The 27,620-nt window shown below is 41.7% G+C and overlaps 1 protein-coding gene and 1 non-coding gene across 4 annotated transcripts in view; both read right to left on the bottom strand.

The window, feature by feature from the left end:
- Positions 1 to 27,620, bottom strand: part of NUP214 (nucleoporin 214) — a 100,369-nt gene that overhangs the window by 17,330 nt on the left and 55,419 nt on the right. For all 3 annotated transcript variants that reach the window (XM_059925854.1, XM_059925852.1, XM_059925853.1), the window contains exons 25-30: positions 23,001 to 23,076; positions 21,577 to 21,655; positions 18,150 to 18,240; positions 15,606 to 15,667; positions 11,457 to 13,292; positions 9,578 to 9,648 (exon numbers count right to left, since the gene is read on the bottom strand). In XM_059925854.1, coding sequence (XP_059781837.1) covers positions 9,578 to 9,648; positions 11,457 to 13,292; positions 15,606 to 15,667; positions 18,150 to 18,240; positions 21,577 to 21,655; positions 23,001 to 23,076 — 2,215 coding nt within the window. The remainder of the gene's footprint in view (positions 1 to 9,577; positions 9,649 to 11,456; positions 13,293 to 15,605; positions 15,668 to 18,149; positions 18,241 to 21,576; positions 21,656 to 23,000; positions 23,077 to 27,620) is intronic.
- LOC132368288 (small nucleolar RNA SNORA48) lies at positions 5,692 to 5,826 on the bottom strand. The gene has a single exon (XR_009504028.1). It is a non-coding gene; the product is annotated as a small nucleolar RNA SNORA48 (small nucleolar RNA).

The following is a 27,620-nucleotide window of genomic DNA, read 5'->3' as shown; positions in this document are numbered from 1 at the left end:
TGCTTTGTTCATCAACTGTGTACTATGAGGGAAAATAAAAGAGGGGCGGTCCTGGGAGGGCAATTTATAGATACAGAGGCTGAAGAGAACTATCAGCCAATCTCCGTGAGTGAACCTGACTTGATCCTGATTCAAAGAAACAAATGTAAAAACAGCCATTTATGAGACTTCTTCAGAAAGGCATTTCCTGACTATCGAACCTAAATCAGCTTCCCTGATTACTGCCACATCATCCTGCTTTACTGTCTTCATAGTACTTAAATTAACTATCTGAAATGAAACTGTTTTAATAAAGACTGACACCCCTCCCCACCCCCCCAAAATGTAAGCTCTATGGACATAGCCACTTTTGTCTGTCTTACTCATTACTGAATCCCGGCATGAATGTTAAATTAATTTTCACAGTCCTGGTTCTCTACTGCCATTTTAACAACATTAAATCTTCTGATCCATAAACACAGCATGTCCTTCCATTTATTTAGATCACCTTTAATTTCTTTAAACAATGTTTCATTGTATTCAGAGCACACGTTTTGCACTTCTGTTAAATTTATTTCTAAGTATTTTACTTCTTTTCATGATATTGAAAATGAATTGTTTTCTTAATTTCAATTTCATTTTCAGACGGTTTGTTGTAAATGTACAGAAATACAATTAATTTCTATATATTGATCTTGCATCCTGCAAACTTGCTGGTCCCATTCATTAGTTCTAGTTCTGTAGTGGATTCCTTTGGGATTTCTATATACATGATCATGTTACCTGCAGATACATAGTTTTACTTCCTCCTTGCCAATCTGGATGCCTTTATTTCATTTCTTGCCTAACTGACCTGGCTAGACACAACATATGCTCTTGAGAGCCATCCCTATGGCTGCATGCCATTAGCCATCCTTCCTTTCTTATTGCTGAATAGTATTCCATTGTGTGAGGACGCCAGGGCCTACTATTCTCCTGCTGATGAACATCTGGACTGTTTCCAGGTTTGGGCTATCATCAACAAAGCTGCTATGAACATTCTGATAGAAGTCTGTCTGTGAGTATATATTTTCATTTCTTTTGGGTGAAAACCTAGGACTAGAATTGCTAAACCATAAAATTAGTGTATATTTAACTTACTGAGAAATTGCCAAATGGTTTTCCAAAGTGACTGCACCATTTTACCTTCCCACCAACCAGCAACACATTAAGAGATCTAGTCACTCTAGATCTTTTCCACATTTGGTCTTGTTGGTTCTTAAATTTCAGTAATTCTACAGGTATGACATAGTATCTCATGGTTTTAATCTGCATTTCTCTGACGACTAACAATGCTGAGCAAGTTTTCATGTGCTTATTGGCCATTTGCATAGCTCCTTTTGTAAAGTATCTGTCCAAGTATTTTAAAATTGAGGTGTCTTTTTATTTTTGAGTCATAGGAGTTCTTTATATGTTCTGGACAGAAGCCCTTTCATTTATGTATTACAAATATTTTCTCCCAGTCTATACCTTGCCTTTTCATTTTCATAACAAAGTCTTTTGATGAGCATAAGTTTGTAATTTTAATGAAATCCAGTTTTTCAATTTCTTCTCTTATGGCTAGTGCTTTTCTGTGTTCTAAGAAACCTCTGTCTTCCTAATGGCTTCTCCACAGTGGCATTACCGACATTTGGGCCACGTGATTCTTCGTTTTGGAGGGCTGGAGGATGTTTAGCAGCATCCCTGGCCTCTACCCACGAGATGCCGGCAGCATCCCCCACTCATGAGGATCAAACGTGTCTCCAGACGTTGTGACTGTGAAATTCCCCCAGGGGGCAAAATCCATACCGGTTGAGAAGCACTGATTTACTCCAAGGTAGCAAAGATGTTCTTTTTGCCACGGTTGTCATATATTTAATTCCTTGTTATTAACCGCACAATACATTGTTTCTCTTTATGTCATCAATCTTTTTTCTTCAGCTGCTTTAGAAGTTTTCTTTTTGTATTTGGTTTTCAGAAGCTTAACCAGGTTGTGTCCAGGGGTGGTTTTCTGAGGTTCACACAGTGTCTTGGATTTGTGGATTCCTGTTCTTCAACAAATTTGAAAAAGCCTGGCCATTGTCTCTTCAAAAAAATTTTTTCTCACCAATTCTGTCTCCTCTCATTTTGGGACTCTGATTCCATTATGTTGAATTGCCTGGTACTGTTGCACAGGTCACTGATGTTCTGTCCAATTTTTTTTCAGTCTCTCGGAGCTTCATTTTGGGTAATTTCTATTGACATATTTTCAAGTTCACTGTTCTTCTGTAGTATTCACTCTGCTGTTTAACCTGTCTAATTGTTTTTTATTTTGGATATTAGATTTAAACTTCAGATACAGACTGACTTTCTATTTGTTTTTGTAATTCCCATTTCTCTTCTGAGATTCCTTATTCAACCATTCTTTTATTTTCCTGTAAATCCTTGAGCACAACAGTTATTATAAAGTCTCTGCCTGTTAGTTCTAATACTGGATCATCTGTAGGTTATTTTTTGCTGATTTCTAAAGTATGACCGTAGGTCCCCCTTTTCATTTTGCTTCTTCATATGTTACATAATTTTTTTTGTTTGTTAGGTATACTGGACTTTATACAGAGGAACGGTGGTGTGGTGACTGAGGAATGCTAGCGTTTTCCCCAGAGAGTGAGAGACCACTCTCGTCTATGTCCTAAAGTGAGGAGGCAATTATTCAGATTTCACTAAGTGTCCAGTTGATTGGGAACTGGTTCACAGATTTAGACTGAACTCACCTCTCATTAGCCAAACACTGTCTTTGCTTAGGGTTTAGGTTATTTGTCGTAGAAGTGTTGGAGCCTGGAGCCAGGAGGCAGTTAGGCTGCAGTGCTACCTTTGGATTCAACAATTTCAGGGAACAGGAGGTTGCTAGACTGCAAGTTCTTTCTACTTTACTTTCTTTCTCTCAGCAAAATTGGGGGAGAGGTGAATAGAGGATTTTTATACTGAACTTGCAAGTCTTTCAGACTCCAATTTGTTGCTGTTGTTGTTTTTTTAAAAGCAGCTTTACTGGGATATAATTCATATACCACACAACTTACTGATTTAAAGTATAAAATTCAGGACTTCCCTGGTGGCACAATGGTTAAGAATCCACCTGCCAATGCAGGGGACACGGGTTCGATCCCTGGTCCAGGAAGATCCCACATGCCGTGGAGCAACTAAGCCCGTGTGCCACAACTACTGAGCCTGCGCTCTAGAGTCCGCGAGCCACAACTACTGAAGCCCGCGCGCCTAGAGCCCATGCTCCTCAACAAGAGAAGCCACCGCAATGAGAGGCCCACGCACCACAACGAAGAGTGGTCCCTGCTCGCCGCAGCTAGAGAAAGCCCGCATGTGGCAACGAAGACCCAATGCAGCCAAAAATAAATAAATAAAAAATAAATAAATTTATAAAGTATAAAATTCAATGGTTTTGGTATATTACAGCTTTAAGTTTTAAAAAGTGTGGTAAAATATGTATGACATAAAACTTGCCCTTTTAATCATCTTTTAATATACAATTGAGTGGCATTAATTATATTCACAATGTTGTGCAACAACTACCACTATTTCCAAAATTTTTCATCACCAAAACCAAAATTCTGTAACCATTAAACAAGAACTCCCTGGTCCCTCCTCTCCCCGGTTCCTGGTAGGCTCTAATCTACTTCCCAGCTCCATGGATTTACCTATTCTAAATATTCCATAAAAGTGGAATCATACAATGTTTGTCCTTTTATATCTGGTTTATTTTACTTAGTATAATGTATTCATGATTTATCCATATGTAATATGAATCACAACCTTATTCCTTTTGAAGGCTGAATAATATTCCTATGTATGAACAGACCACGTTCTGTTTATCCAATCCTCTGTTGATCAACACTGGGTTGTTTCCATCTTTTGGCCACTGTGAATAATGCTGCAATGAGCAGTGGTGAGCAAGTGTCTGAGTTCTGCTGCTGGGTCATATGACAGTTCTATGTTTAGCTTTTCAAGGAACCTGTTTTCCACAATGGCTGTACCATTTTCCATTCCAACCAGCAATATATGAGGGTTCCAACCTCTCCAGTCTTTGTCAATACTTGCTATTCTTTGTTGTTTTTTTTAAATTATAGCCCTCCTAGTGGCTGTGGAGTGGTATCTCATTATGGTTTTGATTTTCATTTTCCTAATGTTTATAATACTATTGATTATCTTTTCGTGTATTTATCGGTCATTTGTTTGCCCTCATTGTTGCCAACAGCTTCCTCTGGCTTCTCCAGCCAGTAAATTTCCTTCAGCAAGGCCTCTCTTCCACTTCCTAAACCCAGACCTGACATCTGCCCCCAAAAGCTGCTGTACCATCAAGCTCACCTACGATTAACTCCCCTGTCTGGAAATCAATTCAACAAGGCTTTCTGCCATGTTTTGATGGTCCCATTGTGACAGATTATATTTTCCAAAGATGGTCACAGTAGTATTTCTAGACCGAAATGCTCTTCTAGAGCAAGAGGTGAAGTCTATCTCCCTCCCCTTGAACCTGGGTGGGGCTTTGTGACTGCCTTGAACAAGAAGATGCAGTATAAACGATGCTCCGCGACTTCTGAGGACAGCTTCTGCCTGGCTCCCTCTCTTTCTTGCAATATTCTTCCGTGGAATCCAGCCACCATGTTGTAAGGAAGCCCAGGCCATACAGAGAAGCCACATGGAGATGTTGTAGCCAAGAGTTCCAGTTAAGGTTGGAACTAACAGCCAAGCCAACCACTGGAGAATGCTACTGAGTTTTGGGGTAATTTGTTACACAGCACTAGATAATTTTAATATCCACAGAATTAGTGTGATTTTCACACCATCTGGATTTTTCTTGGTATTATGATGAAAATGAAGTTCTTCTATATCCTGGCCAGAATCTACCTGTATCCTTAGATTTTTCTGAGAATACCCCTACCTGAAAATTCATTCATTTTTACAATGCTTACCCTGTGCTAGCCACAGTCCTAAGCACTGGGGATATAGCAACAGATCTAACAGATAAAGCCCCTGCCGTGATAGAAAAAAAATTCATTTGAATTTCTAGCCCCTCCAATTGCAAATATAATTTCTGTGAAGGAAGAACATGAGGTGCAGGGCAGTAACCAATATGGAGTTTATCACAGTAAGCTTTAAATCTCTTGGCTCAAATTATGCCTGCGAGAGAGAGAAAAAATTTATGCCTGTGAAAGTCACGCATGTAGCTCTAATTTGTTCATTCCCACAATGTAGTAATGTTCTACTACACAATAATATAAGTTCATCTACCCAGTGGAATGGCCATAACCGTCTGGGTTCCTTCTAGTCCTCAGTTATTATAACACTGTACCCTGGCGCACAGGTGCATCAGTTTCTCTAAAGAACAAACTAGGAGTGGAACCGCAGGGCTTTACAAGATCACACCAGACTATTTTCCAAGGTGGTGTGCCAACCTACGCCCCAGCTAAGAGTGTACGTGAGTTTCTGTGGCTCTGCATATCTGCTGACATTTGGTATTGTTGGGCTTTAAAATTTTTGCTGTGTTACAGGTGTGCATCTCTTAGTGGTCTTACTTTGTGTTACTAATTAAGTTGGATATGTTTACGGTCCTCTGGCTATCCTTTTTAAAAAATGTTTTCTTATTTCTCTCTTTTTCTAAATTGTGGTAAAATATACATGAAACTTATCATTTTAAGCTTTTTTCCCCCATGTGTCCGGGGCATGAACCAGGCATGGGCACAAACCAAAAGCCAAGCTGGGATAAACAAGGAGTTGCCTTGTCCCCGGCTGATATGAGACAGGCACCAGCAACTAGGTGCCACTCGACCCAGGTCAGGGGCAACATCTTAAGCATTTTAAGTGTATAATTCAGTGGCATTGAGTACATTCCACAATGCTGTGTAACCAACACTATCCTTTTTTATGAAGTCTCTTGTCCTTTTTCTTTCTGTTGTGTTTTCTATTAAGTTTTCTATGTACAGAGCTCAATGAATTTTGACATATAACTGTTTACGATGTTCAACTTTTTTTTTTTTTGGCTGCGTTGGGTCTTCGTTGCTGCGCGTGGGCGTTCTCTAGTTGTGGTGAGCGGGGGCTACTCTTCGTTGCGGTGCGCGGGCTTCTCGTTGCGGTGGCTTCTCTTGTTGTGAAGCACAAGCTCTAGGCGCGCGGGCTCAGTAGTTGTGGCACACGGGCTTAGTTACTCCGCCGCATGTGGGATCTTCCCGTACCAGGGATCGAACCTGTGTCCCCTGCATTGGCAGGCGGATTCTTAACCACGGCACCACCAGGGAAGTCCAGCCTTACTTTTTTTTTGGGGGGGGGGGGGTTGGGGGGGCCAAGTTGCATGGCTTGTGGGATCTTAGTTCCCCGACCAGGGATAGAACCCATGCCCCCTGCAGTGGATGTGCGGCCTTAACCAGTGGACCACTGGGGAAGTCCCAATGTTCAACATTTAAGACATCGAACATTGTTAGTACTTTAGATGGCTCCCCTGTACCGCACTTTCAACGTCCTAAGAGTAACCACCATTCTGATTTGTATCGTGACAGCTAAGTTTTGCCTGTACTTGACTCTTAGGTAACAACAGTGTGTTCTCTTGTGTCTATGTCTTTCAATTAACACTGTGTGTGGGGTGCATCTGTTTTGTTCTGTACAGGAGCTGTGCGTCTTGTTTCACTGCTCTGTAGCACTCCACTGTATAAATACACAATTTATTTATCCATCCTTCAGCTGATAAGCATTTGGGTTGTTTCTTGTTTTTAGCTGTTCTGAATACGCTGCTATGAACATTCTTATCCATACCTTCTGGTGAACAAAGGCACTTGTTTCTGTGGGTTACATATCTAGAGTAGATATGCTGGGTCCACAGGGATTCCGTGTACCTAGTTTTGATACCGAAGTGATTCTATGAACTTACATTCCTGCTCTGTGAGAGTTTCCAGTAGCTCTGCTTCCTCCCCGGTACTGGGTATCATCAGCCCTTCAATTTAGCCATTCTGATGGGGCTGCAGTTTTTTGTTTTTTTTTTTTTTGATTTGTATCGTTTATATATTCTGAATACAATTACTCTGTTGGTTATATAGGCTACAATTTTCCTATTTCATGGCTTGTTTTACCCTAAAATTAAGAAAGCTGTAATTTTAGTGAGGTCAAACTTTCCTTCTGCCTGAAGAATATCCTTTAGAATTTCTTTCAGGTCTGCTAGGCATAAATCCTTTCAGTATCTGCCCAAAAGTGTCTTGATTTCACTTAATTCTTACAGATGTTTTTTACTGGGTTCAAAAATTCTAGGCAGATAAGACTGTCTCTGGCTTTCCCTGTCACTGACGTGAACTCAGCCGTTAGTCCAACTACTGCTCCTTTGAAGGTAATCTGTCTTTTTTCTGAGTGCTTTTAATATTTTATATTAGTAGTTCTGCAGTTTCACTATGGCAGGTCTTGGATTCAATTTCCTTTTATACATTCTGCTTGGTATTTGTTGGACTTCTGAATCTGTGGGTTACTGTTTTCTGTTGGTTTTGGAAATCTGTCTTTTTCTCTTCTAATATTGCCATACATACTTTCTCTCTCTCTTCTCTTCCTGATTAAATGTATGTCAGATTTTCTCTTTCAGCATTTTTGCTTTCTCTTTTGTATTTTCCATCTTTTATGCTCTCCGTGATGAATTCCAGATAACTTAACCTGAACTTCTAGTTTAAGGGTCAGCAAACTATAGCCCATGGGCCAAACCCAGCCTGCTGTTTTTATAAATAAAGCTTTATGCAAAAATAATCATGCTCATTCATTTATGTGCTGTCTATGGCTGCTTTTTGTGTCACAATGGTGGAGTTGAGTAGTTGTGACAGGAGCAGTATGTAGCTCTCAAAGTCTAAAATATTTATTATCTGGCCCTTTACAGAAAAAGTTCCCTGATCCGTGATCTAGTATGTTACTGTTCTCTTCAGCTGGGTCTAATCTGCTGATTTAAAATTTTAATTATTATATCTCTCTAGAAGTTCTATTTGGTTCTTTTTCAAAGCTGCTATGACACTTCTTATAATTTCCTATTCTTTACTGGTATTTTCAAGTTTGTCTTTTATTTCTTTATGGCACGTAAAACACAGCTGTTTTATAGTCTAGGAAGTCTTTGGAAATGTTGTGTCTCATGTTTATTCTGGCTCTTGATCATAGTTCCTTGTTTCCTGTTGTGATGAATTTACGTGTGGGAATCAATGTCCTTAAAAATTATCTGAGGCCTACAGTTACTTTTCTTCAGAGTGGCCTGTGCTCTTCTGCCAGACATCTGGAGACACCGTCATCCTCGGATCGGTTCAAGCCGCATTCTCAGGCCGAGACCGGTGAATCTGGAGTCACAGCTTATCGTGGGGAGGGTCTCCTTTAGCTCCCACTTTGTACACGTCTTGGTGAATGATGTCTGCCCCTTTGCCCTCTTGGGGTTGTTAACATAGGCAATTCAGGTGCTCTCAGATTAGCAGATGCTCTCAGGGCAGAACTGGCTTCTGTGCTCCACTCACTTCTACAGGTTCCCATTTTCCCTTTAATCTGGTTTGGTTAAATACCTTGTTAGTTTATAAGTGCTTTTGAAACTATGGTTTGTACGTTTTATGTAGCCATTTTTAGCTGGTTTCAGTGGGGAACTTGAAAACCAGAAGTTCTGTTTCTCGGTCAAGGATCACTGACTAGGGCAGAGCCCATCTTCTAAGGAAAAAGGTGATAAAGAAAATCTCCTACTGAAGACTTGGAAGAAACATATAATATGGCTACCACTTTCTTAACTACTGGACAAGTACCAACCCCACCTTTAGAAAGTCACAATCGTTTCCAATATATCAGAGTACCTTTCTTCGGAAGGACTCCCCTTATGAAGTTACTACGATCTAAAAGCAGCTAGCTTTTACAACAGTAAATTTAACCTCTCTGGGTCCTCCGTGTCCTCATCTGTCAAATGGGGATAATAACAGCATTACCTTATACAAGTACTAATGATTCCATGACTCAGTGTGTGTACAGCACTTAAAACCACACCCAGCACATAGATAACCACTAGCCAGACAAAGTGAAACGGCTCAGGTCACCGAAAGGTCCCTGGACAATATACTGCTCTGCACAGGGGCCATATACAGTTTCTGTTGTATATTCTTCTTCATCTTATTTAAACAATGGCTTAAAAAAATAAAAACTCTTAGCTCAACAGCCTTTAAAAAAAAAAAAAAAAAGGCCAAGGAGCAGATTTAACCCATGGGCCATAGTTTGCCAATCCCTGGCCTAACAACAGGCAGAAGATTGATGGAAATCAGGCAATGTGCTTTAAAGTGCTTCCCGAGAGGACTTTCTCACAAGGATCAAAACTGTAGTGATTCTCCCAAATCAGAGGCTGAGACTTCTGCGTCCCCAAGGGAGCTACAGAAGGCAGAGCTTGAGAACAACAGGGCTGTTTGCTGGGGCTGGTTACATCCTATAGGAGCATGACTGGTTACATCCTACAGGACTGGTTACATCCTACAGGAACATGACTGATTACATCCTATAGGAACGACGCAAATGGGTTTGATACATGTTGACATGAATAGAGGCAAACATCCATATTTACCTGGCCAAAGACCGTTCCACCAGTACTGGCTGCTTGACCAAACAAAGAACCAGTATTACTAGACCCAAAACCTGTAAAATAAAAAGAAAACCAAAGTTTAGTTTGGATGAACCTTCTATAATATCAAAGTTTTGTTTTTTCTTTTTTAAATGGCATTCAGGTGTGCTAAAGTGCCTCACAATAAATCAACTCATGAAGAAAATCTGTTTTCCTACCTAGGAAATGGAGAAAATTATGAGTAAATAGTTTAAAAAACCTTTTTTTCACTGCTAGAATTTTATAATAGTAAAAAAAGTCCCAAAGTCCCAAGGACTGAATCCTTGTCTCCTACCAAACCCCAGGTGGGCGAGGACTCTCAGAGTAGCTCCCCTAGACTTATAGCGGCCAAGAAGTGCTTCCAATGGCTGACTTAAAATCATGAATATTCCTACTCCCTAGTTACCTCTAATCTCAAATACCAGATTCTTTCAGGGTAGTTTATTTTTCTTCTAGGTGGCATAACATGGTTGAGGTGCTGAGTTAACAGGGCCTGGGAAAATCATGCAGAACCATATTTTATAACAAAAGAGCCCTAGACGAGGAGTTGGAGGACAAGAGTTCCATGCTCATTTCTGCTACTGGTCTAGGCAGGGGAGCTCAGGCAAGTCTCAGTTCCTCAACCAGAGCTGGAGAGGCTGCTCAGGTTATCTCTCCACCTAGCTCCTGTAGGAAAGAAGGGTTTTTCAGAGGTTCTCAGTTGTACTGAAATAGTTTTGATTATACTTGTGAACGAGGATTCTCAAGTTCTGACTGCAGAACAAAAAGATGCACTAGCGATAGTGTTAACTATCCTACTCTCTTTTAAGACCCACAAGGCCTCTTCCCTGCCCGTTCTCTAGACCAACTTATCACATCTCCCGTCACTCAAACAGGCCAACCAGCCTCTTCACAGGGCATCAGGTGGATCCCAAAACTGTCTTGCACCACTGTGTTCTTGTAGCGGAACATAGTGGGAGCTTCACAAACATTTGTTGAAGGCAGGAAGAAAATGACTTCCTTTCTAATAAATTATGAACCAGTTTCAAATAAATTTTCACCAAAGGAATGAACGTGCAGTTACTTGTAATCCTGTCCACCAAGAAATCATTGATCTTTGATTCCGCCCCCCATCCCCTGAGCCTGATGGCTGAAGAAATGCCTTTCATAAGATAACCATGGAGAAAGGAAAATTAGAAAAAGATATTCGAGTTGTCCTGTCTACTGGTTTTAGGAGCAAAAGCAGCTGCTAAGATTGGACATGCAATAGTGACGATTACATTTTACTTTCAAAAATAGTAAAATTTAAAGAATTGTTTTCTTTAAAAAATTACACCGAAAATAGAAAAAAAAATCCAACGTCTCAAATGTCACTATTTGCCCTTCTAGAAAGCAAGGTGGTGCCAGAGAAAATACGAAATACTGGCAGGGCAGCGGACTAGGATGAGGAGCTCCGGAGTCTAGTCCCGGCTCCACTACTGGCACTAAATGCCATTACATCAGTCACCTCGAGGCTTGACAGGTTGGGACATAATGACCTCTAAAGCACCTTGCAAGAGTAAAATTTCATACTTATGAGTCATTCGTTACTTGCCATGACTTTACACCTGTTTTCCTCCCCCCATGAAACTGGCACTCCGGTGGCTAGGAGAGTGGAGAACTTGCTGAGAAGCAAAACTGGAGCTGCAGTGATTAGACCAAAGAAATGCCCGAGACTGCCAGTGGCCAGGCTCCCTTCCGGACTTTCCAGAGCCTCTTCTGTTTTCCCTTCCTTTCTCTTAATCACCAAAGTACTGCAGATTTGCTGCAAATGTTTCAAATAATACAGAGGACAACAAAGTAACAGTCTTCTATAAATTCTTACCTGAAGCTTGACAAAAGCTAAACCCAGAGGATGGTGCCGTCGTGGTGGTGGCTGAGGCACCACCGAACACAGAGCCTCCCTGCCCAAAGCCAGGACTCTGGCCAAAAGCAGGAGGGCTGCTTTGGCCAAAGAGCCCCCCTCCAGCGTTGGCAGAAGACTGTCCAAATGAGAAGGAGCTGGAGCTACTGGCGCTTGAAGATGCACCGAAGACATTCCCGCTGGTGGACGCGGGGGTGGGGGACGCGGACTGACCAAAAGCCGGCACGGAGCTGAAGCCAGGCTGACTGAAGGAAAAGCCGCTCGCGGGGCTGCTGGTCGGCTGCCCGAAGGCCGGGGCCTGCCCGAAGGTTGTCTGTCCAAAGACTGCCGGGGCGGAGGTGCCAAACGCTGGGCTGCCGAACCCCGAGCCGCTGACCTGCGGCGCGGCAGCCGCTGTGCTGGTGATGCCGCCCGCCTGCTGCCCGAACAGGCTCGGGGCGGTGCTGGCGGCCACCTGCCCAAACATGGGGGTCGCCGAGGGGGAGGTGGCTGTGTGGCTGGTGAGCTGGCTGAAAGCCGAGCTAGAGCTGGCGGCCGGCGGCTGAGTAAAGACAGGCGAGCCCGAAGTGACTGCCCCAAACACTGCGGGCTCCGTGGCTGGGCCTGGAGCATCACCGGAAACAGCGCTGGAGGTGGCGGGAGGCCTGGATGTTTCTGGGGCCACGGGGCCGGCACCTGGGCCGGCAGGTGCTGCGACGGCGATCTGCCCAGGCGCGGCCGGGGCGGGGGCCGGGGACGGTGGTTCGGTCTTGGCGTCCGGGGCCCCGGTGGCTGTCGGAGTGGCCTCCGCGGACGGCGCTAGGACGGTGGCACTGGGCGCCGCCGTACCAGGGCTGCTGACCGCAGGCTGGGCGAGAGCGGGCTCCTTCTTCACAGAGTCAGACGTTTGAGGAGGAGCCTGGGGAAGCTGGGTGGACGGCTGCTGCCCTAGGAGGGAGGCTGCTGACACCGAGGCCTCGCTGCCACCTGGCTTCTCGGGCACAGCCGATGACGTGGCTGCCTCTGGGCTTTTGCCGGGGGACGCGGGCAGGGCGGGAGCAGACGCTGAACTCAGGACGCTGCCGAACGACAAGGCGGGGAGGGACGTAGGAAGGGGTGTGGCAGCGGCAACGGCAGAGGACGGCGCTGTACTACTTGTCTGCTGGCCTCCGAACGGAAAACTGGTCTTGCTACCGCTTAGAGATAGCCCCCCAAAACTGATTACGCTGGAGGGTCCCGCACTGGTGAGCGGCAGGCTGCCAAAGACGCCAGTCGAGGAACTGCCGGGGCTGGGGCCGGGGCTGGGGCCGGCCACCGCCGCCGGGGTCACCGCGGTGGTGGCCGCAGAGGAGGTCACGGGAGGCTCCGCGGGCTTCCCCAGCACCACGGGGCCGGTGAAACTAAACCCGGAGGGGACGGCCGAAGTCTTGGTGGGCTGTGCACTAGCACCAGTCCCGCCTGGGGATGAAGCCTTACTGGCTGCCTTTGTAGAATCATCTGCTTGGCCAACCCGCAGTCCTGAAAAACTTCCTAGAGTCTCTCCAGCCAGAGAACTTGGAAACAGAAGCTCTCCCAACTTGGACGGTGGAGCTTCCAGCTTGCCAGAGGGGGTGGAAAGAGCAATTCCAGAAGGTGCCACGGGCCTGCCGCCGGACAGAGCAGACTCCCCCGGAGAGGGACCAGCAGCTCCCGTGCTAGTTGACGTCGTCATTCCCGAGGGAGGTGAGCTTTCAGGAACGGCCTCGTAAAAAGGTTTGCCTGTCCCGCCAAAGGAGAATGTGTCCAGCTGGTTTGACTCTTTGCCGGGGGGTGTTGCCCCTAGCAAGAAACAGAAATTAAGAAATGGACTGGATTTCACAAAATATGACCTATCACAATATCACTGACTTTTCTAAGCCAAAGCCTCTCTCCTCCCTTGACACTGTCAGGGACAGCTTGTTCGGACAGCAGCAGACAGAACAAATGCTTCTCCGCAGGAACGTTAGCTCTGAGTCATCTCACTGAGGTGAGATGAACGAACGTTCTCTTTATGACCATTAAATCATAACAAATACACTTCTCTCTAGAGTACATGGAATTAACCTAGTGGTCCAAAAGAGAAAGAAAAGGCATCTTCCCACATTTTCCCTGTGTGCACGTCGCAATAACATTCCTGGCAACAGTACTAGCCTATGGACCTCCTGAGAGACCAGGAATTGATCCTTTGGTGGTGTTTTTTTTTTTTTGGCCGCACCGTGCGGCTTGTGGGATCTTAGTTCCCCAACCAAGGATTGAATCCAGGCCCTTGACAGTGAGAGCACAGAGTCCTAACCACTGGACCACCAGGGAATTCCTCCTTTGGTTTTATGGACAGATAAAGTGTCAATCCACAGGCAATCATTTTTACCTATAATTAAGGGCTACTTCCTAGTGCTCTCCTCACTAAGTGCTTTCATGGCGGCAGTGTGGCCAGATGGTCAAGGACATGGGTGGGCTCTGAGGCTGGGGGCTCTGCCACTTGCTGGCTGTGCAACTCTGGAAAAGTTAATTGACTTCTCTGGGCTTCAATTTCTCCATTTGGAAGAGAGAGATAATAACAGTACGCACCTCACAGAGTTGTTACGAAGATTAAATGAAATACAGGTAAAGCACTCACAAGGCCTGGTCAAAAAACTGATCAATAAAGACTAATTTGATACTTACAAACTGAAATTGGTCTATCGAAAGTGCTGGATGAGGTTTCTAACTCCATGCTGTTTTAAAAAGTCTGTCTATCACAAACTCCTGAGAACACTGCAAAGCCCCTACTATTTACAGGTAATTTCCAGAAACCCCTCTTTGTATCACTGGTGTTGTACTGAGTTGTTTATGATTTTGGATTGTTGTCTATTCTTGTATTAATGAAAATGTTTATGGAATTACTATTGTGTTTTATTACTAATTTATTTCATTTAGGATTTTTGACAATTATTCTGTTCCTCTCCAGTCTTTTTATATCATTGAGTTGTTTTTCTTCTAGAAAGTGAGACTGCGGAGAGGGTGGGCCTCAAGGGTATTCAGCCACATCTAAGTGGGCAGAACAGTTTAAGAATCACTATTCCAGAGAGAAAGGAATGAGATCAACAACGCTTTAAGTGCCACACACAGCTCAGGTTTAGGAAGTCTGCTATGCTTTCAACTCCCTAATCTCCCTCTAGGAGGTTTTAGGAGAGCCCTTTTTTACTAAAAAAAACTTCTACCACTTGGGTTGGCACATAGAAAGCACTCATAAAAATGTGTTGAATGAAGAGATGAAAGATGGTCATTGTCTTATTTATCATAGGGAAAACCTGGAAAGAGCCTAAATGTCCAAAAGGTGAATAGTTAAATAAATTATGGCATATCCACAAGATAGAAATTACGTAGCCATCAAAAATGACATTTACACAAGATTTTCAATAATATTGGAAAACTCACAAGAGATTGTGTTAAATGAAATAGAGTGGAAGCAAAAACCCCAGAAGGAAATATAACCGAATGGCAATGGTTAAGGGTACAATGTGTGATTCTAGAACACATCACTTTTATAATAAAATATAACAATCACTTTTATAATAAAAGCTTTCTTTTTAAAATAAAAGTAAACTTAATTACTTAAACTGAGAACTGGAAGGCACTTAAGAAGTATATTTGGTTTCCTTATAGGTCTTCAAATTCTTTTAAACATTAAAAGCATGCTGGTTGGTAGATCTGTAACAACATGCATGAGACCAGTGTGTTTTCTGATAGGTTATCAAGGAAAAAAGATGAGTTCAGTCTTTGACTTCTATAGTACTAAGGCTATCTCATCCTATAAATTGATACAATTTTAAATGACATAGGAAAAAGATGGAGAAAAATTTTAATTCACACGTAAACACTCACATTTAAAGCACAGCCTTGCTTTTCTAGAAGCAAATCCTTTCCTTGTACTTAATTATGAAGAGTAGAAGTCCTTCCCCACAGTTTCGTAAATCTAGCTTATTTTTAATGCATAATATCAACACCAGGTTAATTGCAGATACTTTAGGCAAGATGCAGCAGCAAGCAAAATGTCAACACATCTGCCCCCCAAAACCTGCACTTGTTTAGGGGGAAACACAAAAGTAATGCTACGCCATGCAGAGACTGTACCTTGTGTGGCAGTGAAATTAGAAGACGGTGTTGGTGTGATTATCCCAAAATTAAAGCCAGTCCTAGGGAGGGAAAGAAAAGAAGCTAAAAATGAACAAACCCAAGGCACAACATTGCCCTTTTAATAGTACATTTTATAATTCATTCACACAAACTGCTCTCAAGGGACTTATAATCTAGAAGATAAACGTCAACAAAGTAAAAGCACGTTATCTCTGAAGCAGCAGAGCCATCACAAGCTCTCTAAGCGGGGAGAGGCAATTTGTGGGTGAGGTAAGAAGGGAGAAGCAGGTGAGAAGACCTTGGAGGAATGGCTGGGCTTCCCATGGTGGAGGCTGGGGTGGGGATCTATTCCAAGGAAAGCAAAGGAGTAGGAGAAACGCACTGGGAATGTTTCTGTGGGGAGAGTGGCCAGAGCAGACGGCTCATTGAGTGAGGAAGACGAGACAGGCTGGAGGACCTCTATGACCCAGCCCAAGACCAAAGAGCGCGTCAGGACAGTGCACGCCACAGGGAGACGACGGACAGCGTGGAACAGGAGCCACTGTCTCTGCCGTTCTGACAGAATGCTTAGTTCTGGGCTCGGAAATTTGGTTCAAAAACTTTTCTTTTCTTTTTTTAAAATTTTGGCCGCACCTCGCGGCTTGCGGGATCTCAGTTCCCCAACCAGGGACTGAAGCCGGGCCGTGGGCAGTGAAAGCGCCGAATCCTAACCACTAGACCACCAGGAAACTGCCCTCAAAAACTTTTCTGGCTCTTTTCGTCACCTCCTCTCTTTCTGTACATTTTCTTTACACCGTGAATGAAGACACCATGGCCAAAGAAGAAAACTCAGCACAAGCTGAGCCAGAACAGACTATTCACTGTGAGAAAAGTTCAAATAGCAAATTTAAAACTATACAGCTTTAAAATATAAGGGACCAAGCATACCAAATATGGTAAGTAATGGTAAGGACTGGACTTTGGGTTTTCTTTTTAACCCATCATTGGCTTCGTCAAATGGACCAAGACCACCTAAGAAGATGTGTTAAACATCTCATCACATCAAAAAAGAAAACAATTCTCTTTCTTTGTCTCAAACTTGGTGAAGAAATTTTATCTAATAGAGGTAAGCCATTGACCCAATGACCCAAACCTTTTCAGGTTATTTTAAAAATGGCAAGAAGACTATCAGTTCACAGAAGTAAAGATTAAAAGATGCAGTAACTCCAGGGCTTCCCTGGTGGCGCAGTGGTTAAGAATCTGCCTGCCAATTCAGGGGACTCGGGTTCGAGCCCTGGTCCGGGAAGATCCCACATGCCGCGGAGCAACTAAGCCCGTGCGCCACAACTACTGAGCCTGCGCTCTAGAGCCGCGAGCCACAACTACTGAACCCGTGTGCCACAATTACTGAAGACTGCACACCTAGAGCCCATGCTCCGCAACAAGAGAAGCCACCGCAATGAGAAGCCCGCGCACCGCAACAAAGAGTAGCCCCCGCTCGCCGCAACTAGAGAAAGCCCGCACGCAGCAATGAAGACCCAACGCAGACAAAATTAAATAAATAAAATAAATAAATTTATTAAGAAAAAAAAAAAAGATGCAGTAACTCCTGGCACTGACCTACTCTTTAAAATTTGCTCCAAACTACCTTTGGGAAGTAGAAAACATAACGATTGACAATAAAATATATATAATTTCCTCCCCTCAAATTCTATTCTAACCACCTCCTTTCTCTTAAGGGGTTAGGTTGAAGGATGCTCAAGAAACAAATTCACGTCAGGAAAAAGAGATTGTGGTCAATATGATTCCAGTTATTACAAAAGCATAAACTGAAAGAGCTTAAGAGGCTTTTCTAATGGAACTGAACATGCAACTCTTCATAGTAAAAACAGTCTTTGGTGGGTTTTTATCTCAGCCACACAGAGCCTAACTCCACCCCTGAAGGGGAAGGACACTTTGGCGACTCTCACAGGTTTCAAGATGAGTGCTTGCAGCACAGAGAAAAGGCACTCTCCTTCCAAGGTTAATAAAAGCTCCCTTTGGAATGAGGGTTAGAAGACCCTTTTGTTTTTAAAGATGACTCAACTTGTCAAGTATAGCCATCATTACTTTTTAAAAAATGAAACAGAAATGTATTTCCCCACATCTATATAAAACCCAAACTTTCAAATGGCTACTGTCTTGATCTCTCAGAAGTCGCATATAACGTGACCTCTCAGGGCAGGAAAGCCAATCCACACTTGTCACCCAGCCCCCAGATGGTGTCAGAATGAAAACACCTCAGTGTGATAAACCTGATCAACCACAGACTCACTATCCAAAGAAAATGAAGCTTATCCTAAAAAACAAAACAAAGAAGCAAGTATGTAATAACACATGTATAAACTTGAATCAAAAAGGGGAGATTTACATTAGGACACTAAGCTACTGTCACTATTATCAAACGCATCACTGCAGTGATAAGAACTCTGGCTTCATATAAGTATACCTACTGATTGTAGGATTTGGGACAGCTATCTGTAAGGTTGCTGGTGATGTCACAAAATTTAGTTCACTACTGACCCTGATGGAGAAAATGCGAAAGACTTGCTGAACTGCCCAACAACAGATGGGGTAGATGTCACAGCTGTCTCTATCTTGGTTGCCACTGGTCCTGAAATTATGGAAAAAAATGAGAACGTTACAAAAAACCAGTTAGAATCACCATTTTAGTTTAATTCTCCGTGGCAGCGAATGCGTGGTGCCGTGTAGAGCGCAGCCCCAGGCCACGCACTTTCTATGACAAGTCGGTGGCCGCAGTGCTGCCTAAGTCGTGCTGCCTCAAGGTCTCTGAACTTGCCCTCTGGCTCAGTCACTGCCAATTCCAAACCAGGACATGCCACACTTGCCCCTTTCCAGGAAAGAGGTCAAAATAACTGGAGTGCAGTTCAAATTTAAGGCTTTAAAAGTAGCTTTTGCAATTACCGAAAAGTAATATATACCAAAGGAAAAACAAAATTCCAAAGAGAAATAGGTTAACTAAATATCTCTGAGTAGTGACTTCATGGCTATTTGCTTCCTCTCCACATTTCTGTATTTTCCATAGACTTTTTGTATTAAATAGTTCTTTTTTTTAATTACAGAGGTAACATATGATTGCTGTAATATAGAGAAGTATAGAGAGTTAAAAGTGCAATCCATCATCCTTCCCACATTCAATATACTGTAACTGCTTATTAATAGTCTGGGGTATTACCTACAATCTTTCCCCTATCGCTCTACTTTTTTTTTTTTTTTAAATTATTAGTACCTTTAATTATTATTAATTAATTAATTTATTTTTTTGGCTGCGTTGGGTCTTCATTTCTGTGCGAGGGCTTCCTCTAGTTGCGGCAAGCGGGGGCCACTCTTCATCGCGGTGCGTGGGCCTCTCACCATCGTGGCCTCTCTTGTTGCGGAGCACAGGCTCCAGACGCGCAGGCTCAGTATTTGTGGCTCACGGGCCTAGCCGCTCCGCGGCATGTGGGATCCTCCCAGACCAGGGCTCGAACCCATGTCCCCTGCATTAGCAGGCAGATTCTCAACCACTGTGCCACCAGGGAAGCCCTATCGCTCTACTTTTAAAAGGAGGAGGGGAATGGGGGAATTACATTTAAAAAGCCCAAATCAGGGCTTCCCTGGTGGCGCAGTGGTTGAGAATCTGCCTGCCAATGCAGGGGACACAGGTTGGAGCCCTGGTCTGGGAAGATCCCACATGCCGCGGAGCGACTAGGCCCGTGAGCCACAATTACTGAGCCTGCGCATCTGGAGCCTGTGCTCCGCACCAAGAGAGGCCGTGATAGTGAGAGGCCCGCGCACCGCGATGAAGAGTGGCGCCCCCACTTGCCGCAACTAGAGAATGCCCTCACACAGAAATGAAGACCCAACACTGCCAAAAATAAATAAATAAATAAATAAATAAATAATTTTTAAAAAAACCAATCCAAATCAAACCAAACCAAACAATAAGAAAAAGCACCTCCCTTTAAGTAAGTATGGGATAAATATTTGTAAAATTATCTAACAAACCACTATAATACAATGTGATGTATACAAGGATGTCCAAGGCAGCCTGACTTATAATCTTGAAAAGTTAAAAACAATCTAAACTATCTGCAGAGTACTATTAAAACTTAACAGGGTACAACTGTACAGTGAAGTCTTAGGCTACCATTAAAATGAGTGAGGTAGAGTTGTATCAGATCTGGAAAGATGAACACGATATTTACTTTGGGGGGGCAGGGAAACAGATTACATATCAATATATACAGGATATGACTATTTTTGTTTAAAAAAATGATACACATCAAACCCCAAGAGATACACATCAAATCGTTGAGGGCTGTTATCTCTGGAACAGGTAACTTATAGGGCAGCTTTTGTTTTCTACATTATATAGCTCTACACCATAGACTTTTTGTGGACTTGTAATAGTTTTATAATCAGAAAAACAATGAAGGTATTTCCATTATTAAGTAATAAGGGAATTATTCTATAGAGGTTTCAGAAATGCATTTTTTTTTTAAAAGAAAGTTTTTGCAAACTCTTAAATAGTACTTTTCAGGGAAATTTTCCTACTCAAAAAAAGTCTGTTTCCAGAAAGTGAGGACAGAAGGAAACACATAGCAAGGACAGAGAATATTTCACAATCATCACTAAATGATGAATCTTAGAAATTTCTTTGCAAGTCATGCTAACTGCCTAGACATGCACAAAACAAAGCCCCTTAGATGTCCCTGATTCTTAACTTCAGGAGTGACAAAAAACACTCCAATAAAATCCTTGAAAGGGGTTAAGATACATAATCTTTCAAAAAATTTTTCTAAAGTATTAGCTAGAAATGGAAACAAATTTCTTAATTTGAATCCTAAATGATTCAAAAGTCTTTGACAAATTCCACTGTAATTTCCCTTCTAGCATAAAGTTTTAGCTGCTAGTTAAGAAGCGCTATATACCTCCTTCTCATGGAAGGCTCATATGATAAAAACTGTGCTCCTCCATTAATCCGAAATCTAGAATACAACTTGGGCTTACACAATAATGGTTTTCTTCTGATTGCAAGGAATACTTCTGAAGATAAACCCAATATGCAGTGAGAAAGATTTGACTACAGAGAAGTTGGGATGATGGTATGATTGTGTAGAGATTACGGAAAGCAGGCTGCTAAAGTGTGAAGTTCAGCATCTCGAGCAGAATTTATTAGCTCGAAGACCCACTGGAGAGCATGAATCAGAATAAAAGCTAGAGTCCAGAGCATGGTGAGAACGCTGGACTGCGGGCAGCACAATCTAGCATTTTCTGGACTGTAGCAGAAAGTAACACATGTCAAATGAAGTGGACTCCAACGCAGAGTCAACAAGAGGGGCAGCTGCGGAAGAGCCCACATTAAAGTAGGCACGACGTGTCAGCACACTTCTAGGTCAAGTGGGCTAGGGCGGCGTGGCTGCCTGGTGAGAGCACGTTACGGTGACTAAAAACTAATTTCGGTCAAGAGTAATGACGCCTGAGTGAGCGCTGGAAGCATGCGAAGCCACAGTCTTTTAACACTGAATTATATCTACTCTGAGATCTTATATTGTAACAGATCCATTTTACTTGCTGTGTTTTACCAGCTTTTGAATTGTCCTTGTAAACCCAGAGAGTTTTTCTTTCCTTTGTAGTAGAAGAAATAGAGTTCAATGTTCTGATCCACTCCTCTCTAAACTCTGATTATCCAGCAAGGCAGGTGCTCCTTTTTAGGAAAAACATTTAAAGGCAGGCTTTCTCCTACTGCTCTCATATTTCAGAAGTCTACAGAGCTGCTGAAGGGCTCACTAATTTCCTGGATATTCTACATCAACTGAGGCCTTTCAAATATGTCTTTACTGTACTTGATTTCACATCAAGCTGCCTTTGTGATCTACAACAATAAACTCTACTGTGGAGCGTATCTTTCACCTTTATTTTCACTAAAACAAAAGTGCAAACTTACCTGAAGCTTTATCACCAGATGACAATTGACTGGACGCTGGTGTGGGCCCAGACGGCTTTAAGGAGTTTATCAGAGATCCCTGTAACAGGAGCAAGACATTTATGTGAAACCACAAACGAGCCTTTGGAATAAAGGAACATGTAAAATGATAACATAATTTAAAATAAGCAAGCACAAACACTTTTATTTAGTTTAATTTTGTTTTTTCCGTTTCAATTTAAGTCAGTATTTTTAAATGCTTACCACATGTAAGATCGTGTCAGAGATGGGAATATTGCACAAGCACCAAGAAAACAGAGTCATGCCTGTTTAGCTTGTGGCTATTTCCTCAGTGCCTAACACAACACTTGGCATGTAAAAGGCACTGGGATATTTGATACACAAATGAAGGAAGAAGTTAATGAATGAAATAGGTCCTGGCTCTCAATAAAACTTATAATAAGGTTAGAAAGCAAAACTGTTCAACTTATCCATCTCCAGTCAATGTTCCTTTCCTCTTGGTAAGGCAAGAGGATTTGTGCCTTACCATGTGTCCTCCAAGGTGAACATGGAAAACTCCAGAAGAAAGACCAAATGCTAACTGCTTAAGTGTCATGTTAAGTCACGGCAAGCTAAGGAGTAGAGAGCCACGTCTGAGAACTCACAATAGGCAAGTTCTGATGTTCAATCTCAAACACAGTCTACAATTATTTCTAGAGACAGAGATGAGTAGCAGAGAAACCAGGTTTTCTTAGGGAAAGTTTCAGAGAGAGCTTGATCTACCTTTCAGCCATCTCCTATTATTTTCTTCTGGATTGTTTAACTGTTTACAGTATAACCTATTTTTGTAAGAGACAATGTTTATCAGGCAAAAGCCTGAAAGTAGACATAACAAACATCACTGAAGATGCAAGGTCTGAAAAACAGGGATTGCAAGACAAAGCAAGAGAACCTACCCCCTGGACGCTGACACTGAAAGGGACAATGAACGAAGCAGTGGACAGGGAGAAGCTGGAAGACTTGGGTTCCAGCTCTGGTTCCATCGCTTAATAAAAACCGTGGAAGCCTGCATTAGTCACTTGAGCCCTAGCTTCCTCATTAGTGAAACATAGCTGAACACCTGTCTTGTCTATATGGTTGTTGTATGGGTTAACTAAGACAATGTTAAATGAAAGTAAATTTCAACTCCATACAGATACCCCATATAAATATAGAATTATGACCCAAGATTACCAGGTGCAGAATGTCACATGGCCTACAAAGACAGTATCAGGTCCTAACTGACCTACTAGGTCAAGACTGGCATAAATTGTGGGGAAAGGATCACAGGTCTTTGTCAGACTTATAGTTCATTTAAACAACAAGAGGGCTTAGTACAGTATTGTCTTCAGTTACAAAGACAGTCACTGCACGTCACGTCAGCAAAGCCACAATCAGCAATTTACCTGCTTAGCTTGGTTAGCAGCCGCTGGGGTCAACATCGGGTGAGGTGTTTTGGCTGCAGAGTATGGCACTGAAGAACTGAAAAACACAAAGCATATGCCCAAGAGAAAGGCATGACTGGGTGTAAATCACATTCATCCTTGAGCCAACCTTCTGTGCAAAAAATAATATCAATTTTGGGGTAGAATATAGATGTCTGGGACCCTAATCAAAGTCATTTGACATTTTTCGGATTGAAGAATAAATTCTTTAAATGAAATTTGGGTCTTTAGCATAAAAGTCAAAGCAGTGACCTTAAAATGAATTTTCTTCCTGCAATCCTAAGGAAAAAATTATGAATATTCAGAAGCAGATCCCTTTCTTATCTGGAGACTCAGCCTTCTGCACCTCCTCCCCAACACCCACCGCCATTCCGGACCACGTGGGGAATTCCTGATTCTGTTTTCCAAGCCTGAGAAAATGTGCAACAGGATCTATGGGATGTATACGATCTGGCTCAAAGAAGAGATCTCAGCTTCTCACAGTAACCAGCCCTGGGAGCCCAGCGCTCATGATGTCAGCACACAAGAGAGTCAAACATACCACGGTTCCGTTCCCGACCTGCACTTCTGCTATGGTATGAAAAGTGCATCCAGTGTGTGTAGAAAGACTTCTCACCATCTTTTGTTACCCCTGAACACAGTAAGCAGGGAACTGTTATTTCAATAATTACTTAGTGTTAATATGTGATGGAAAAAAATCACCTGTTTAACGCAAAGCTCTATTCTTGGCTCCTGGGAGCAATTCTTTCCATCAATGTATCTGTCCACAGTGCAGAGCTACTTTGACTAGTATGCATAGGAATAGCAATTGTAGGCCCTGGTTTTATTTTTCAGAACTCTCATTTAGGGAGAATTAATAATTTTCCATCGAAAGATTAACTCGGAAGAGGAAAGACAAAAATAAGCCCATGCCTCATAGAAAAAAATTATCAAACATTTTAATAATCTTACAGTCACCTCAGGATACTCTCGTGGAATAATACAGGAACCTTCCCAAACAAACATTATTAGATTCAGAGAGAAGAAAAAAGGCAGTTATTTTCAATGAAACAGAACCTCTTTATTTTCCTACTGAAGAGAGAAGCAGCTGTAAATGTGCGCCTCTCTGAAGAGACACACCCCTGTTCCCCTGAGATGTTCTACCAAACAGGTACGCAGGGACACTGCTCCCCTCATCTGCTGACTCTCCAACGAGAAAAGGAATGTGTGAGTGAGATGCTGGGGCTGAGAAATCCCTGGGTGGACACAGCAGACTTAGGTGGAAAAATGGCCGCAGCTCAGGCGAGTCACGAGGGCAATGAAAATCTTTCATGCTTTCTTAAAGATAAGCAAAAAAGAAACTACAAATAAAAAGAAAAGCAGCAATTCACCCAATTTTAGAACATTTTTTCCACCCTAAACTTAGTTACGACATGACGGTAAATTAAATCATGCGTGAAGCAGACTGAGTGTAATTATTGTTCTATTTACTTGTGATAATGCTATAAATCTCTTGGATGTCCTAAATCCCCAAACACACAAAATTAGGATTCACAGTACTTACACACCGGGCCATATGACAACCCTGCAGAGAAATGCTGCTCAGTGCAATCAGCTAACAAACCTACTGACTGAATCGGACCCACCATGATCCAAGAGCACAAACAGAAAAGAACAGTATACTACCAAACAAACGTGTTCAAAGACTTGTGCGTGACTATGAACCAAAACAATGGAAATCAACAGCTAGAAATGTTCAAGAGAAGATGGAAATACTAAACTTGGAATTATCATATTTTGGATGACTGTATTCTACTTTCTAGCAGTATGGACCTGAAAAGAGATCACTGGAAATTCATTTGAAATGTTCTGTTCCACAGCTGAAAACAGAAATCAAAGGACCACAGGCAGAAAATGGCACTGTCACATATATTTACTACATGAGTCTACAAATGACATTTATACTACTGCCAACACTAGGGCACTGCTTTAGAAAGGAGGAATGGAGCTACACAGGTCACTAAGAGTAGTAAAATTAGCTTCTTGGAGAAAAACAACTGCAACAGAACTTAAGTTCTCCGACTCTCCATTATCCAGACCACCCTGATAAAAGTTAATACACAAGTGGAGGTGAACATATCAAGTATGATAAACATCAAAAAATGTCACAACAAACCTCGTTCAAACACTGCCTTGAACACAGGAAAGCCATTTTTTTGTTTTTTTGCCACACCCTATCAGCACTGCCTGCCGACGTAGGCAGGCTAATGCACACACATTCGAGGGCTGTGTACTCTACACACAATGATAAAATTGAGTTAAGATCGTGAAGCATTAAAATGTTGCCTAGGCCCTTTCTTAGTGGTCCCTTAAACTTTAATGAACTTTAACAAGGTAAATATTCATACTATTGTTGTGAAAGGGGCCAACTACTCATTCTTCTACCTATTTCAACATTTTAAAGAGCTTAAAAAACAACAGAGTTGGTTATGTTTTATTTTGGTAAGTCTTAATCATTATCATGTATATCTTTTTATATAGTCACATATGACACAGTGGATCTAAACTGTGAAAGCTGCTAAAGTTAACTATTTAATGAGCTATGAATTTTTTGTAATTATTTAAAGGTGAAGCAAGTAAGGAGACAGGACTACTTATCAAGAGCAACTGAACAAATAAATCAGGAGAGAAAAAGAAAATAATAGAAGATATTGAAAACAAAAGCTCTCAGTTCATTTTTCCACCTATCAGACTGTAGTAATCCTAAAGTTTGACAATCTTGGCAAAGATATGGGGAACCAGATTGTCATACACTGCTTGTGGGAAGGGGAAATTGGTATAAGCTCTACTGAGAGAAAGTTGACAACAATTATAAAAATTATATGTATATATATACACTCACATATATGGATATCTCCTTTGCCTCAGCAGTCCTAAAACTGAGAATTTATCCAACAGATATGGCTGCAAGCATGCAAAATTATCTAAGTGTCAAATTATTTTAGCATTGTTGTTAACAACATAAGAAGCACATCCCTGCATATCAGTCAGTAGAGAAAAAAAAAGCTATCGGTTCACTTTTAGGAGTTTCTTATGTCTTGTTACCACCAACTGTTGTCCCCTATTGGTAAATTTTATGTCTTTGAAGACTCAAATGCTTTCCAAAATATCATCTAAAAGTCTGCTAAATCAAACTGTAGTTTTTGCACGTGTGTCTAGGTGCCAAGTAACTTAAATAATGCAAGTTGGAACTGCATTAGAGCTTTAAAAAAGACCTATATTAAATATGAAAACAGGATTGTTAAGAATTTATAATGACATGGAAAAATGTTAACAATTAAGTTTCATGATTAAGCTGAGAGGTTACAAAGCAGCATGTATTCAGATTTTACTTTATCTATTTATTTGCCCACGCCGTGCAGCTTGCGGTATCTCAGTTCCCTGACCAGGGACTGAACCGGGCCACGGCAGTCAAAATGCGGAATCCTAGCCACTAGAGCACCAGGGAACTCCCTCCAAATTTTACTTTAAAAAACTAAATTTTCATGGAATAAAGATGAAGAAACATGTAAACAGTGATTAAACATCTGCAGTGGGAATAAAGGTAATTTAAATTTTGTTCTTTTTTAACTATCTGAGATTTTCATACTATCTGCAATGAACATTTGTAGTAAGAAAAATAAAAGAATGAAAGTTTTTTTTAAGGTTATGGTAATTACTATAGTTATTATTTTTAAAGTGGGGCAACATCTTTAAGTCAGTGAAGGAAAAAACGGTCAACCTAAAATTCCTTACTTAGGAAAAATATCTTTCAAAAACAAAGATGAAATAAAGACTCTGGAAGACACACAAAAGATGGAAGAATTCAGATCTAAACCTGAAGAAATGTTAAAGAAGTCCCTGAGCAGAAGGAAAATCATACCGGATGGAAATCTGGGACTGAACAAAGGAATGAAGAACATCAGGAATGATAACTATATGGGAAAAGAAAAGATATTTTTCTTCTTATTTAGTTCTGTTTAAAAGATAATCAACTATTTATAACAACATATCATGGGGTTTATAACATAGGTAGAAGGAAAATATACAACAACAACAGCACAAAGGTGGGGAGGGGAGAAATAGAAGAATACTGTTATAGATTCTTTTACTATATTTTAACAGTATAATCGCACTTGAAGATAGACTGTGATAAGTTAAAGATGTGTACTATAAACCCTAATGCAACTACTTAAATAACAGAGTTATAGCTAATAAGCCAAGGAAAAAGATAAAACAGAATCATAAAAAAAATCACTCAATCCAAAAGAAGGCAGAAAAAGAGGGAAAATGGAACACAGGACAAATGGGACAGACAGAAAACAAATAGCAATATAACAGATTAAAACCCAAACATGTTAATAATCACATTAAATGTAAATGACCTAAGTACTCCAATTAAAAGTCATAGACTGTCAGATTGGATTAAAAAAAAAAAGATGCAACTACATGCTGTCTATAAGAAACCCATTTTAAATATAAAGACACAAGATAGGTCTAAAATAGAAGGAAGGAAAAAAAAGCTATACCACACTAGCACTAAACAAAGAAAGCTGGACTGGC

This window comes from Balaenoptera ricei, chromosome 6 (genome assembly GCF_028023285.1).
Source record: "Balaenoptera ricei isolate mBalRic1 chromosome 6, mBalRic1.hap2, whole genome shotgun sequence".
In the NCBI taxonomy this organism is placed as follows: Eukaryota; Metazoa; Chordata; class Mammalia; order Artiodactyla; family Balaenopteridae; genus Balaenoptera; species Balaenoptera ricei.
This window is presented reverse-complemented; position numbering and strand designations above follow the sequence as displayed.